General features: G+C 40.5%; 1 protein-coding gene across 4 annotated transcripts in view; it reads left to right on the top strand.

Moving 5' to 3' along the window:
• The window catches only part of LOC137296532 (inositol 1,4,5-trisphosphate-gated calcium channel ITPR1-like), a 158,682-nt gene that overhangs the window by 111,033 nt on the left and 31,278 nt on the right, over window positions 1-16,371 (top strand). For 3 of the 4 annotated variants that reach the window (XM_067828336.1, XM_067828335.1, XM_067828332.1), the window contains 10 exons: window positions 558-686; window positions 1,019-1,139; window positions 1,283-1,458; window positions 3,586-3,734; window positions 4,640-4,751; window positions 5,799-5,846; window positions 9,234-9,395; window positions 10,946-11,077; window positions 12,331-12,496; window positions 15,017-15,073. In XM_067828336.1, coding sequence (XP_067684437.1) covers window positions 558-686; window positions 1,019-1,139; window positions 1,283-1,458; window positions 3,586-3,734; window positions 4,640-4,751; window positions 5,799-5,846; window positions 9,234-9,395; window positions 10,946-11,077; window positions 12,331-12,496; window positions 15,017-15,073 — 1,252 coding nt within the window. The remainder of the gene's footprint in view (window positions 1-557; window positions 687-1,018; window positions 1,140-1,282; window positions 1,459-3,585; window positions 3,735-4,639; window positions 4,752-5,798; window positions 5,847-9,233; window positions 9,396-10,945; window positions 11,078-12,330; window positions 12,497-15,016; window positions 15,074-16,371) is intronic. The other variant, XM_067828337.1, reaches the window with a different exon arrangement.

Raw genomic sequence — 16,371 nt, 5'->3', positions numbered from 1 at the left:
CTGGTTTGTCGATCTGATAGATCCCGCTACTCCAGACCCAGTGGCTCTGCCCGACAGAGATGACGCATGCACAGAGTCCATCCACTCTCACATTGACTGCACTGTTCCCACCAAATGTCTGGCGTGTCTTCAGATATTTTTATTTGCCAAGGGTACACTAGAAGAGTTTCTGCTGCTACTTTGGTTTCCAAACTAAGGAGACATAAGATAGAGAAAAGAGCACTCAACATGACATGGGATAAATAGTATAAGTACACAATTTATAGTTAAATTATTCAAAATGGTCTTTCAAGATGAATTACTCCCTGATTAGTAACGTGATTTCATTAATTGACAGACTTGTCCCCAGTACCTCATGAATGTATGAAGATTGACTCAAAGAATCTATGACTTGTTGACTGCGTGTTATCACTCCTCTCACCTTTAGTGCATGGTTTGTGTGGTCCAGAATCTATACCATGGGTTAAATTCTTTCCCTTAAATTTCAAAAGTTTGATTTTTTGTCTCCTGTGCCTGATTGCTTGGTCCATGTCGTATGTGATGAATATATCTTGCAGGTGTGTAACGCCACCACAGACAGAAAACACGCGGACACGGTGTTGGAGAACTACGTGTGCATCACCATCATGAGCATAATTCACATGTTCTTCAACTCCCAGTTCTCTGACCAGAGCACTTCTGTCCAGGTACCAGTATGGCTGTTGTTTCACATGTTCTTCAACTCCCAGTTCTCTGACCAGAGCACTTCTGTCCAGGTACCAGTATGGCTGTTGTTTCACAATACAGATGAACCAGGCACTGTTTGTGTATGATGTGGTACAATGTGGCTGTTGTTTCACAATACAGACAAACTAGGCAGTTTTTATGTGTAATATATCTGTTGTTTGCAGTTACAGAGGAACCTAGCAGAGTTTATGTATAGTGTGGTTCAATATGTCTGGTTTTTTTCACAATACAAGCAAATTGGGCAGTTTTTGTGTATAAAGTTGTACAATATAGCTGTTGTTTGCTGTTACAGACGAACCAGGCAGTGTTCGTGCGGTTGATGCAGGGAGCGTTCCGTGTGTCACACTGTAAATGGCTCAGTGGGAATCAGAGGTACCATGTTGAAAACTGCATCAAGATTCTCTCTGAGACAGGTGAGTTATCCTGGCTGAGTGACAGTGGACCAGGAAAACACTGGTAGTACAGTATCTGTCATTTGTCTCATACTGAGAAAAGTTCCACTATAGAAACCTCCCAGTGTTTGACACAGTTCTAAAGCTGTCATCTGTTATTTCAGCAAAGAGCCGGGGTATCGCGATCCCTGTGGACCTGGACAGTCAAGTGAACTCACTGTTTGAAAAGACGAACATAGTAATGAAGCATAGCAACAAGTGGCTCAGTGCCCGTGCTAGCCGGCGTGAGTCCAACACTGACCAGTCCAGAGACTCTCGCAACATCATCGAGGGCCTTCAGGTGGGTAGTGAAACATTCCTAGACTTCGTGGTACTTGATGAAAGTGTTAACTTCCATGGCGAAAAGAAGTTATGTTCATATATCTATGGGCTTTGTTGGCTCTAGCTTCAGACAGTACAGCTGATACACGTGTCATATACTGTTTATCCATGTAATATAGACCATCTAGTCCACAACAGCAGAGTTGATACATGTGTTTTGGACTGTTTGTCCATGTACTATAGATCATCTAGTCCATAAGCAGTAGATTTGATATGTGTTATGTCCTGTTTGTGTTTCAGAATGCTGATATAGGCTGGGAGATAATTGAGGTTATCACTATAAAGTGTATTACATATTACAAAGTTTGCAAAACTCTGTGATAGAAACTTAGTGCCTCATTATTGTCTTGTTTTGTCTTTTCTTTCAAACCCTTACTACATGTCTTCCTCAAAAAGCCAGGTCTGTAGGCTCCATGTAGATTCAGCCATTCATTTCCGGAGCCTCCTTTAGCTTAGGTTATACATGCTTAGATCATTTAACTTATGCTGGCCAGTCAAAACTCTTTGCTTTAAACTATGTAACTTTCAAAGCAGTCCACTTATGTTACTCTTTAGCTGTTGCCATGTCGAGTTGTCCCTTGAACCTGCCAGGATCTCCTCATTTTGCAGATGATGTTCCTTGGTATGTCATTTTGTGGGTTCCAACATTGTGGTAGATGTCTGAGACAGTTCTACTATAGTTCCTTCCCCTTCTGTTTGGCTGAAATGCCAGGAACTGAAGGGAGCTGCTCTACAACCATAGGTGCATGACCATGAGAATGCATTGATAAAGGGCTCTTTTCACACTGAAGGCCAGGGTTCAATTCTCCACATGGGCACAATAGACAAAGCTCATCTTGAGTTTCCGTGCCATCATAATAGCTGGAATATAACTATAACGTGAAAAACAACCCACCCACAGAGGAAACTACATTAGATCAATATTTACCTGTGTGTGCCAGCCTAATGTACATGTTGACAGGTTCCTCCTTACAGGTGTAGTCTACTGATCATATAGTGAATAATTACAAAATTTCTCTAATTACATCATTAAAACTACTGACCATTTGTTTTGTACTGAGTGCTGACAGTAGAACGTGTTGTCAATAATCAAGGTTTGAAGTGACATGGATGATTGTTTCTACCTCATTAACATCACTCACTGTAAATCTGAACATTGACGTTGAAAATGTGACTGTTCATCCTTACACTGATAAAGTGACACTTTTATGTTTTGAACCATGAAGATCTAGTTAGAATTGATCTTCAGTAACCCATGCTTTTTGTAAGAGACAATGGGATCAAGTAGTGAGACTCATTGACTTGGTTTACACACGTAATTGTATCCCATTTGCATGTATGTATCTGTGAGTGATGTAAGTGCCTGAACATCCTGGACTTAGTCACTTTCAGACAGCAGTTATATGGCTGTAATATTGCTGAGTGGAGCATAGAACTAAACTCACTTTCTCCTTTCTTGTCAAGTTCACATGACAAGAGCAGAAACAGTGACAGTTTCCTATTGCATTTGAGGTTAGACATTGTTTTTCACCAACGCTACATATTCATGGTCATGTTTAGCATACAAAATCATCTAGAAGTTAGAACAGTTGGCAACTATGATTTCAGAGCACACAGTCCTCAATTTGTTGTCTGCTAATTCAAGGTAACATTGAACTATGTTGCATGTCTGAGCAGGATTCAACTGTTACTTCAGTTTGGTGTGAATATTATTGTTCAAATTATATCACTTTTCATAAGTGAAGGTGCCTCCAGATGAAAGTGCATTGTCCAAGTGTCAACAATTTTTTTTTTCCATTTCAGGCTGAAACAAACTAGAATCTGAACCACTTCTATGATAGTATATTTCATTTAATTTCATATTAGATATTTAATGACAAGTTTGAATGGATGGATGCATAAAATGAGATAGGATATAAATATACAATTTATAGTTGAAATTTCCAAATTTTAAAACTTTAAAACTTATCCTTTCTCACGTGGTGGATGCATAACGTGAGATAGGATAAGTATATAAATATGCAATTTATAGTTAAAATTTCCAAATTTGTTTTTCTTGGTAACACATGTTTTTCTCTTTTCGCAGGAGATAGTTTCCACATTGGAAGACCAGTTACGTCCCTTGGTTCAAGCAGAGTTATCTGTCCTTGTTGACGTGCTGCATCGCCCTGAGCAACTTTTCCCACCTGGCACTGAGGCCAGGAAGAGATGTGAGAGTGGGGGCTTCATCTCCAGGTAGGCTGCTCCACATTGTCTCCCTGTGGGGGTTCCACTACTGAATAGGTCCCACAAAGCTCATGATAGTCTCCCTGTCAGGATCCTAGGGCAGAATAGGTCCTAAGTATTCATGCTTGTCTCCCTGTAGGGGTTCCAAGTCCAAATAGGTCCCAAGTACCTCATTAAAGTCTTCCTGTGGAATATCACCCAAGTATCTCAGATTATGTTGATTCCAAGACAAGATAGCTCCCAAGAACCCCTGATAGTCTCCCTGTGGGTATCCTAGAGGAGAATAGGTCCTAAGTATCTTATGCTTTTCTCCCTGTGGGAATCCCAATGCAGAATAGGTCCCAAGTATGTCATGCTTGTCTCCCTGTGGGAATCCCAGTGCAGAATAGGTCCTAAGTATCTCATGCTTGTCTCCCTGTGGGAATCCCAGTGCAGAATAGGTCCTAAGTATCTCATGCTTGTCTCCCTGTGGGAATCCCAGTGCAGAATAGGTCCTAAGGATCTCATGCTTGTCACCCTGGGGGTATCCTTGTGCAGAATAGTTCCTAATTATCTTATACTTGTCTCTCTGTGGCAATCCTAGTGCAGAATAGGTTCTACGTATCGTATGCTTGTCACCCTCTGGTGCTCCCAGTGCAGAATTGGTCCAGGACAGGATAGTTCCATGTACCTCATGATCCTCCCTTTGGAGTACCCCATGCTTGTCTCCTAGACGAATAGGGTATATGTGTTGGCATGGCTGGTATGCTTGCCTTGTTCAAGGGGAGTCAAGATCACATTTTTCTTCCCACCTTTCATGCTAGTTTGTCCATTGTGATTCAAGGGCAATATGATCCCAGTAGCTTTGAAGATGAATGTGGGAAATGTGATATTTTGATATTATATTGTAGTGTGGGCTTTGTGATGTGTTTCAGGCTGATCACGCACACGGAGAAGTTGCTGGAGGAGAAAGAGGAGAAGCTTTGCATCAAGGTTCTGCAGACTCTGAAGGAGATGATGACAATCGACATTGAGTATGGCGACAAGGTCAGTACATCCACAGAAGAATCACTTCGCCCAATACCAGGACAGTGTCTGGAGACTGTACTCCGGGACTGAGTATTGCTTGAGCTCACTGTTAGTTAAATGTTTCAGAATTTCATTCAGTGGCTAAGCCAGCTTCACCATAAGTGTTTTGTGTTACATCACAATATTTAGTTAATATTCTCACAACTGTAATTTCACAGAACAGGAATGTGACACTTGTTTTGATCTCTATATGCCATCGAATTTCACCACGATGACTAGTTTGTATTGGGCAACAAACAATGATTCTCACCAAACACTGTCAATGAATTTATTATCACTGTCACTTCATGATTGTTTTCCTTGTTGGCACACGCATTACTGTCCAGGGCACCAGGAAGTAAGCCATGTTTGCCTTTATCAGCAGATTAGAACTTAACAGTAGCATGGTGTTCTAGTGGACGTGCTAGACACATAATGTTGAAAAGTCTGTCTTATTGGCTCGACATATCTACTTGTAGACTACTGTGTACAAGGAAGAGGATTCTTTAAGTTCACAGAGGAATTATATAGTTTAAAATATGTTCTTTAAGAATATTCCTGAATGGGATAACATAGGAATACCAGTATTGATTTAAACATGATAACCAATCAGATATATTTGAAGTCAAGATATGATAAAAATGCAAATGAGGGGATGTATTAGATTTAGTTTGTTACATCAACACAATGCCTACAAGTACTGGCTTCATGCATTGTTGCATAACACTTCCAGTATGTCAAGAGTGAGTGTTAATGCTCCTGGAATAAGTCATCTTGCACAATATAATACATTAGAATTTTACACACTTCTTACTCCTGTAATTACATTTGTGAATAGAAGAACTTCTTTCAGTATAAACAAAGTATTATTGAACATTGGCGTTGTGATGTATGTAGTTTGGGACAGAAGATCTGTATTGCAGACACTGAAAGACTGCGCGATGTAGTTTACATCACAATGTTTTTAAAGCATGAATCCGAACTGAGGCTACAGTTTTTATGTGCTATTTGTACTTGTGCAACAAGGTGGACTTGAAGACAATGAACAAATCTGAGTTGGACGACCATCGGAGGGTAAGAAGCCAACCGTGTTGTGAAGACTCTACAGACGGGTGTTGTCACTCCTTTCTAGCGATCCTCTGACCCCATGGTTCATCTAGACCGTAGTCCTTGTTTCAAATTTATAGTTCGTTGCATGGAGTTCAGTGCTTGATTGATTCCCAGTTTTGTCTCATTCATAAGACAATTCAATTGTAAGTCAGTTCACTCATAACATAAGACAATTCAATTGTATGTCATTTTACTCACAAGACAATTCGAGAGTAAGCCACTTTACTCATAAGACAATTCAACTGTAAGCCAGATTAATGATTTGATAATTCACTCAGTTATTTAAATGATAGTTCACTTGTAAACAGGTTCACTCATAACCCAATTCACTGGAAACACAATTCACTCATAATACACCTCACCTGTTAAACAGTTCATGATGTAACCCTTTCCTCATGAACTGATTTACTTCTAAGGTAAGGCAGTTATCTGTGATTCCCTCATCATAACTCAATTCAGTCTTACCATATACGATTCACCACAAACATTTTACTGCACACAGCTTTTAAATTTTTGATGTTAAAATGTCGATGGAACAGGAGGTTGTTCTAGCAGATAGAGCCATCAAGTTGAGATCAATCCAGTTAGGCTTCTTACAGTGTGAATACCATCTACCCTGGAGACTGAGGTGCCCCACTGAACAAGATTTTTTCCCTTGGTAAATTACCATATGTTACCAGTGATTAGCTAGATTCTGAAGACTGAAAAAAGCAGCCTGTAGAAGGGAGTTTTCGATTTGTTTCCAGTGACCAGTAAGAAAATGACATCATATCGTTTTGCATGAATGAGCTAGAGACGTCATGTTTGCTATATACATCACTCGACAAAATAATTTACCTTATCAGTTCTAATTTCAGTTCTAGGCATTTTGACCATATTTAGGGAGTAGGATTACCATGTACATCTGTCTGTCTCACGTATAGAGCCGGAAATAGCAATCAACTATGCACACATTTTGCAGAGATCCACCAATGATTTAGATAAAACATTGCCAATAATATAACAGGATGAATTCTGATGCAGTGATCAGTCAAGTATAATGTCTAAAACTAATATTTTAACAAGAGAAATATATCCTAGCATTGTGTAATTTTAATAGTGGTAATTTATCTTGGACAAATCACAATACACATGTATAGGCCAATGACATAAGAGTTCTAGAGAGAAACAAAGCAAAGGGTACCAGGGTTATCTGAGAGTTACTTAACCAGTGTGGCAGTTGATGTTGTGATCTTTATTTCTACTCAAGTTTGATTGTGATTTAATAGTCAGTGTTGTGATGTGTCCTGTTTTTTTAGTCTGTCAGTCATTGAAAATGGTGGTTTTTCTTGATGTAAGGATATAAGGAGCAGAGAGCTGTTGGTCAGTGTCTCGGAAGAACAACTTCCTCATTCTGTCCTGACCAAAAGTCACTGTTGGTATGTTGGCATCAGGCTCATTGTTGGAAATAGTTTCCAAATTTTACAAGTCTGTCATGCTAGCTATGCCTGAAGATTACTAGCCCATAAGATAATTCTTAAACCAAAATTTGAATATAGAAACTAAGGGAAAGAGTACAAATAGATGAGAATAATATAATATTGTTGAGGGTGATATATTTACAAAATGAGCCCATGAGAATCCACTAGCCGGTCAGGTCAGTGACTTACGAGATTTACTGGCCTGACTGGATTTTTACTAGCCATAGAACAGCAGGGCAGTGACTGTTTCCCACACTGGTCTGCTCCTGGTTTTACCAAAGTGGGAACCAGCTAGACAGTTGTTTCCACATACAGCTGATGTCCTGTAATTTAACTGAAATGCTCTTAATAACCAGTTCAAAGGTTTGATGTCCACTAATAATCTGCATTCCTTAAGTTTGGTCGTTATGTGTGTGTGTATCTGTGTACATTCATGCTTGTCTGTCTGTCTGTGTGTTTGATGGATGGCAGGTGTTGTTGATAGCCGTCCAAGTTTTCCTTTTATCTGGTTTCTCAATATTTCATATAGGAAGTGATATAAATTATAACCTATTTCACTGATCTTAGCTTTACCATATCGTTATCAGGGCAAGTAGAGAGAAAAATCAGGTGAATGTCACCACTAGCTCCCTCCACTAGAAATGGAAGGTGTAACACAGTAGTATTATTGACCTGGCATACGCTGTTGGCAGCTCTCAGTCAATGTTCCTCATCACAGTGTTTTTTTTTCCAATTTTGCAAGGAATACCACATTTCCAGAAGTGTTTTGGGGCAAGGGGAAATACGAGCTGAATCTTTGGGAATGGATTTGTTTTATCCCGCACAAGGTTTTGAACTGGTCCCCTAAGAAAGAATAAGGCTGCATGAACATTAGAGGCCCAGCTGTGAGTAGTGATGACTGAGGAGGTTGTCTCTAGTAGTTTGTCCACACCATCACAGTACCGTTCACGCTGGGGAAGGACTGAAGGAAAGTGAATTAGCTTGCGTTTTATTGATTTTTTAAATTTTAACTTTCATTTAATTCAATTTAAATACTTTACTATAATTAACGGCTACAACTATGTTATTGACCACTTCATGAGGCCCAGTGACCTAACATGTTGTGCTAAATTACCTCCATTGCCTGCCGGGTAGCCTGTCAGTGGTTCGAATCCTACACTGATTGTGATGTTTGGTTTATCATTGCCTGTGGGTTCCACAAACTGGAAACCATTCACATGATGGCTCGGCTTCCACTAAACTGACCCAGTTTTGTATGTGAAACAGTTTCACATCAGCCATGAACACAGCACACTCACTCACTCACTCACTCACTTACTCACTGGTTCCACATGACACTTGGCAAGTTACAGCTGCTTGTAGACTGACTAATCTTCAGATCAAAAAAAGAAAGATGCATGTTTAAAATTATATTTTATCTGGCACTTACACTTATGCTGCAGTATTTTCAAGTTTCTAACTAGGAAATTGCTTCAGGTTTTATTTTGCTATTTGAAAATATTGAATATATAATGTTTAGTAGGCACAGGTGAGTGTTTCAGATGTTAGCAATTTGTTATTGTCCAAGTGAAGTGTTTTCATGTGCAGCTAGTGCACACTTTTTTGTGCAGTAAATTGATCACCACAGGTTTTAGCAAATGCAAAATATTCTGACAGCTTTACGTGGCTGTAAGACCTTAAGAAGATCTGCATCTTAAGAAATCTTTCCTCGTTTTGGTTTACATTGAGTTGAATATTTTCCATGACACAAAGTAGCTCTGCAGTACCTAGTGTGTAACAAATCAGAGAAAGTTAACTGCATGTAACCTTGAGTAAAGAAGTGGTAAATCAACGGAATTATCATCATTTTTCATGCATGTCCTGTTCAAAGAAAATGGATGTTCTTATTCAGGGTGAGGCACTTCGTCAGAGTTTGCTGACGCGCTACTATGGTCGGGCACACCCACGGAACCGCCGTGATAGTGTCATGGGAAATTCCATTGGGGGAAGACAAGGCGTCAACCCCGGGTCTGTTATCCTCAGCAGAGCAGAGATGTCGCTACATGATGTACAGGTGAGTGACAGTCTTTACTTGAAGGCAGATGTTAGGTAGTGGCGGTTATGGTTGTTATACACTTTGGGCCCAGTGTAAGGTTTGTTACCCAGGCCAGGTAACAAGGCTGATAGCTTGTCATAGCACTCCACTGGTGCATGTCATTGCCGTTGTATCAAGTCACTGGATTGTATGGTCCAGACTGTTTTGCTGCATCATATAGGGGGGGGTTGTTGGTTCAGTGGGGTCACACAGCAAACAGATGAAGCACCACACTTTTTCTGCGTGTATTATCACGTTTGTGTTTTTTATACAAGTGCAATAATCTGTGATGCTATCCCACATGTTAATCTCACTTCACCTCAGTTGGAGGTGTCATTTATGTGTAGTCTCGTCAAGTATATAATAATAATAGTGGGTATTTGTAACTGCGCCTGTATCTGTGCATTCGATGCTCACTCAAGGCGCTACAAAAAAAGGTGAATGTATATTTAACGTATACATTACCAGTCTAAGTAAACTTATCCTCAGTACTTTTCGTTACACTCCACTTCTGAGTCTAACAAAACCTTATGGGAGGTCGCGTCAGGTAACCTTTGAGATTGACCAATCAGAACACAGCTTACCAAATCGCGAAAGTGCACATTCACACATCCCTTATGAACTTTTTATCTCGAAAAGGTTTTGTACCCGAACGATTCCGAATGCTATTTAGCGTACAATTGCTTCCGGGTGATGCACAAGGCGTACGTACTGCCATGACAAGTGAGTAAACAGTCGCTGAAAATAGTTTTTTTGACAATATTCAAGGATGTTATCTTGTGGAAATATTAGCTAATGGTAACCATGTCAACAGAAACCCCAAAGCGTATATACTGCAGGTCAAATAACTGTGTTATATGCTGATTTTTGTTTGTGGAGAGATCTGTGTTGGTGACCTGAATATTTTGAAAGTCCCTTCGATCCCTAAATAGTAGCCGTTGTCTGATTGGTTAAATCTATTTAACCGTCTCACATTTGATTGGACTGTCATTGGTTGCTCAAAGGTTACCCGATGCGACCTTCTACTAGGTTTTGTTAGACTCAGTGGTGGAGTGTAGCGAAATACACTGAGACGAAGTTTACTTAGACTGATACATTATGTTACTAATAGTTAGAATCAGAAAAACAGGAAGAAAAAATCTAAGAGAAGGCTATGGAGAAGTAATGGGTTTTCAGAAGGGACTTGAAAGAGTTCAGTGATTTGGCACATTTGATGTCAGCAGGCAGTGAATTCCAAATCAATGCAGTGGCGTAGGTAAAGGTCTTCTGACCATAGGAGACAAGTTTGACTTTGGGGACTGTAAGTAAATGCTGAGTCAGGGATCTGAGACATCTTGCAGGGGTATATAGTGTAAGAAGTTCGGATAGGTACTCTGGAGCTTGACCGTGGAGACATTTATATACAAGACACAATATTTCGAAGAGTGTGGGTGAAACAGTGCAGCATGCCAGACTCACACACGGGAGGTTTTAATATCCCCTCAAGGGTCTCAGTGTTTATCATCAGTTATCTCCCTTGTTGTGTACAGTGCCACCTGGATCGTGAGGGTGCATCCGACCTGGTTGTGGATATCATCATCCGGAACACCAGCAACAGGATCTTTCTGGAAACAGTGGAGCTTGGCATAGCTCTCCTGGAGGGAGGGAACATTGTCATACAGGTAGGCTGTCATGTCATACCGGTAGCTCATCATACAGGTAGGCTGTCATATCATACCAGTAGCTTATCATACAGGTAGGCTGTCATATCATACCGGTAGCTCATCATACAGGTAGGCTGTCATGTCATAATGGTAGCTCATCGTAAAGGTAGGCTGTCATGTCATACCGGTAGCTCATCGTAAAGGTAGGCTGTCATGTCATACCGGTAGTTGATCATACATTTAGGCTGTCATACAGGTTGACTATCCTACAGGTTGGCTGTCATGCCAGTAGGCTGTCATATAGGTTGGCTGTCATACAGTTAGGCCATCATACAGATAGGCAGTCATACACTTAGACTTGTCATGTATGAAGCCTGTTAACATGGATTTTGATAGGCTCTGGACATCTTAGTTGCAACTTGAATGCTGAAAGTACATGTCTAGTGTATGTAAGAGTCATATATTAGTGCAGGTGCACAAGGAGTCCTCTCCTGCGATAGTTGATGAGAGATGATGCCACATTTTCAGTCTGATGTTGTTTCTATAACTGTCACCAACAAACACACATCCATGCACATGCTGACAGTACAGATATCTGTTCCCCAACTTCACTCTGTCTGGGACCAGTCTGGTAGCCGAATGGTTAAAGCATTTACTTGTCATCCTGAAGACCTGTGTTCCATTGTTCAGAACATCCTTAGCTAAAATCAACCTTAATCACTAAAGTTACAATCACCTTAAGAAAAAGATACGCCCATTGCACAACACAACCTTAGGGCAACCTTAACGTGGACTCCAACCTTAACCGTAACCTTAAATAAGGCTGAACTCTTCGATCAGCGCTGGAGTAATGGAAGCGTCCCTAGTTGCTACGTGAATTCAGCATGTCACTTTGACTCTCTCTGTCTCTGTACAATCGCTGCTTCCTCAAACATCTCTCAGTCTCTTTGTATAAAATATAAGCAGCCGCCATATTCCCTTCCCAACCTTAGAGATGCAAAGGCTGGGTCGGACCAACCTTAGTTATCAACCTTAACTTAAGGTTAACCTTAATTAAGTTTGTTTCGTGTAACGTAAGGGTAACCTTAGTAAAGGTCTAAGATTGTAGTCTTAGAGATAAGGTTGACCTTAAGAGATAAGATTGTTTTGAACAATGGAGCACCGGATTGGATTCTCTACATGTGTACAATGTGTGAAACCCATTTCTGGTGTCCCTGTGATATTGCTGGAAGGATCCTGAACTTACTCACTCACTAACTGTGGTATTGCAGCGATCACTCATGAATCGATTGCGAACAGACAAGAACACTGAGAAGTTCTTCAAGGTGTTCTATGATCGTATGAAGGAGGCGGAACAGGAGATCCGGAACACTGTGACTGTCAACACAGGCGACACAGACAGGAGCCTGTTTGGGGGTGACAAAGGCCATGGAAAAGGTGGGAAAGGTAACATTTATTTATCCGAGGTGTTCAGACAGTCTGCATGGTTCACTGTGCATGTATGTCAGTGTGAACTGTTTGTGTACGTGTAGTCAGTTAAGTAGAATGTTACACCAGGAGACCAGCCCTTCTGTTATGTAGATCATTGATTGTCTAGGCACATCCTAGCGTCAGGTAAGACTGAGGTAAAACTGTGTTACAAATTACTCTGTGTTATGTAACTCTCGGGATGAAAAATAAATTTGATTTTGATAACTCAGAAACAAAAGTATAGTTTATTTATTGTTTATTTATTATTTATTTCATCTCTAGATAAGTGAATCAGTAATCTACAGCGTGAAGGTCTGGTTATACTGGAAACTCTACATGTTGATATGTTCTGACACTTCAAATGATGGGAACACAAACTCAATTGTATGTTATTTGTGTGTGTGTTTTTAGCAGTGTAAGAGAATTTTGTAGATAGATTAATGATATATATAATGAATCTGATGGTATGTGTTCACTGCATGAATCTTTATGTTATTATGAAGTACATTTGTTTTTGAATTAGAATAGATGACATGTTGCATGTGTATGTTGTAGAAGAATGTCAAGATTCATTTTCAGCAATGAGACTAGAACCCAGACCAATTGAGCCCACACTTGTCCAGTCCAGTCACTCTATTCACTCTTTAGTGTCAGTCCATGTAGACAACAAGACTCTAATCCCTACTGTGTTACCAGCAACATAGATTATGTTTTAGTGGTTAGCATAACCCACCCTGCTCTCTATACAGTTGCCTCCCTTAGTTGTCCAGTCATGAGTTTGTAGCCTAGATTCCACCTCATGATCATTCTTGGATGGGTATCACCACATATATTTCCATGGTTTTATAACTGGGAAATGTCTAGATCTTGAGCCACTTTTGAGTGTCCTTCCTGACTAAGCGATCACATCGGGACGTTACAGTGATATGGTTTGAAAAGGCCTTCAACCCAACTCCTGCTTAAGCTACACCAAGCAGCTTGGTTATTCCAATAGTTGAAGGGAGTTCTGTCTGCAGTCTACCCTCATGTAGTTTTATAGGGGAGGGAAGGAGGTGTTGATATTTTGTTGTCTCATCTGTAATATCCGCACTGAGCAATATTCCAGGTATAGGACCAGGGACTTTAGTTGAAAGTGGACCAGGAAGTCCAGAATTCATCACTCCATTCTGCTGGTGTATAATGACATGCAGTCTACCAGGTCACAGACAAACAGCCAGCATGGTTGTTGGAGACACATTCTAACACAGAGCCAATATGGGCCTCAACTTGAAGGCTCAGCAGATCCAGGCTTAAACTTTGATTAGCACAAATGATAATACTTCTATACAACATATGGTCCTTGTCCAAATGACTTTATGCCTGCATTACTTTTTCCTCCTTGTTAGGCTCACAGCTCCCTCACTTTTACTCTGTGAAGAATTTATATTCATGATATTGTTATGTATTACAAAGTGTCCCTGTACTTCTTGTGATGATAAGTTTGGATGTTGTCTATTTTTGTAAAAATACTGATTAAGGTATATATTGTTAAAAGGTTGTTGGGCGATGGACAATTAGGATGCGGGTTCAAATCCCAGATGGGACTCAACTGAAAAAATTTGTACTATATATACTAAGAAAGTGTGATCCCAAATATAAATAAGGTACAAGTTATATGGACAAATAACAGTCAGTGAATGGGTGATAAAGACATATTTTCTTGTGGTTTTAAATCAGTTACATGCTTTAAAAGGTGAAAGTATCACAGTCCAAAAATATTTTACAACCCTTCCAGAGAGAGGCATGTTCCAAACCCAGCCATGTGATAAATGTCATATTTCTGGTATTTCCCCCAGACCTATATGTTGTGTCCCTATATGTGTGTTCCCGTGCTCCATCTTTTCCAGAGATTGGATGGAGCCCCAAGGGCACCTTCCCGACTCATATCTTTCCCTCCTTCATTAGCCCAAGGAAAACATTGTTTCCATTTACATAGCACTGAGTTATCTCCCTTGCATCTCTGAACTGGTGACAGTGCCTGAGTGGGGCTGATCTTTCATAACTGCCTGCTGTGAGGTAGCTGAAACTGGTGACTCAGTAACCCTGATACCTGATGGTAGTGGCCCTTGTAAGGAGCACCTGTAATGGTAGTGGCCCATGTAAAGAGCACCTGTGATGGTAATGTCCTGTGTAAGGAACACCTGTGATGGTAGTACCCTGTGTATAGAGCATCTTTGATGGTAGTGTCCCTTGTAAGGAGCAACTGTGGTGGTAGTTCCCTGAGTAAGGATCACCTGTGATGGTAGTGTCCTGTGTAAGGATCACCTGTGATGGTAGTGTCCTGTGTAAGGATCACCTGTGATGGTAGTGTTCTGTGTAAGGAGCACCTGTGATGGTAGTGTCCTGTGTAAGGAGCACCTGTGATGGTAGTGTCCTGTGTAAGGATCACCTGTGATGGTAGTGTCCCTTGTAAGGAGCACCTGTGATGGTAGTGTACTTATTCCCCAGATGGCTACATGATGACACTCACACTTGAACATTATGAACAAATGAGTCTGAGTGGAGGTAAGCTTCTTCCTGATACCCACACTCTAGCCGGGGACTACCCTGCCCCTCCGACCACGCACACTCTGCCCTCACCGTACTCACTCACTCACTCACCAACTGGATCATGGCAGCTGGCAATTTCTAAAGGGCTAATTCTTGTCAGTTCAAGCCCTACACCTTTCTTTAGGATTTTAGGATATTGAGCATGTCCAGCAAACAAACTTGTATTAGGCTAAAACCTTGGGCACAATATGTTTGAAGTATTATCTGGAAACCAATGATTGATATGGTGTAATTTCCCAGACCCACCTTTTATAGATGTCAAGGACTTTGTCTGTTATTTCCTGGCTGGCAAACCTATCGCAAGTCGGTCAAATCCAAATTGGCATCAGAGTATGGAATGTATGACACTTTCTGTCCCAGATATGTCAGAGTCATCAATTCTGTGGTGTCAGTTTGCCTGAGCCCATCCTGAACTGTAAATCATGTTTTTCAATACAATGTTTTTGTCACTGAATTCTTTGAAATAGGTTTATGTAGCATCCTGACATTTTCGGTATAAAACTGTCATTCCTGACAACATTGCTCTTGTCTCATCCACACAGCAAGTAGGTGGTGATGATTTTATGTAACCTGTATGTTAAAACAGTGGAATTTCAAGAATGTCAGAGAGTGTTGGTGATGTCGCAGGACATTTGCTGCAGCATCTTTGTGAAGTATATGGATGCACTTTCTAGGTTGATTTCAGACAGTAATGTGATCAGAATATCACATTCACCCTGGTGTAGTCAGTATGGTCCTGGTAGAGAGTGTGTGGTCAGTGAGGGTCCACCCTAGACTTGCACCTTCTAGTTGCCCCACTAGCTTGACTCAATGGCTATCTAGACTACTAATAGACTTACTCTCTGCTGCAGCAGGGGCTTTTCTGTTCTACCACTAAGGGCAGATTTTTATCTTTCAGGTTTTTATCACAATATCATTTTTCTCATGCATCTCCAGTGTAGAAAGCAATGACATATTTAACTTGCACGTGTGATGGATGTCCTGGGTTTCATTTATAATGATGTACTGTAAACTCCTGTTATCTCATGGCTAACATAGGGTATGTAGGCATACAGTCGGCTATAGTTGGCTCCTGGCTAAAGAAGTATTTACATGTAAACTCCTGTTATCTCAAAGTTAAAATTGTGTATATAGGCATACAGTTAACTCCAGTTATCTCACGCCTAAAGTAGTGTAAATAGATATACGTAAACTAATGTTATCTTGTGGCTAAAGTAGGGTATATATATGCATGTAAACTCCAGTTATCCCAT

The sequence above is a fragment of the Haliotis asinina genome, chromosome 9 (assembly GCF_037392515.1).
Source record: "Haliotis asinina isolate JCU_RB_2024 chromosome 9, JCU_Hal_asi_v2, whole genome shotgun sequence".
Classification (NCBI taxonomy): Eukaryota; Metazoa; Mollusca; class Gastropoda; order Lepetellida; family Haliotidae; genus Haliotis; species Haliotis asinina.
Note: the sequence above shows the minus strand (reverse complement) of the source record. Positions and strands in the feature narration are given on the sequence as shown.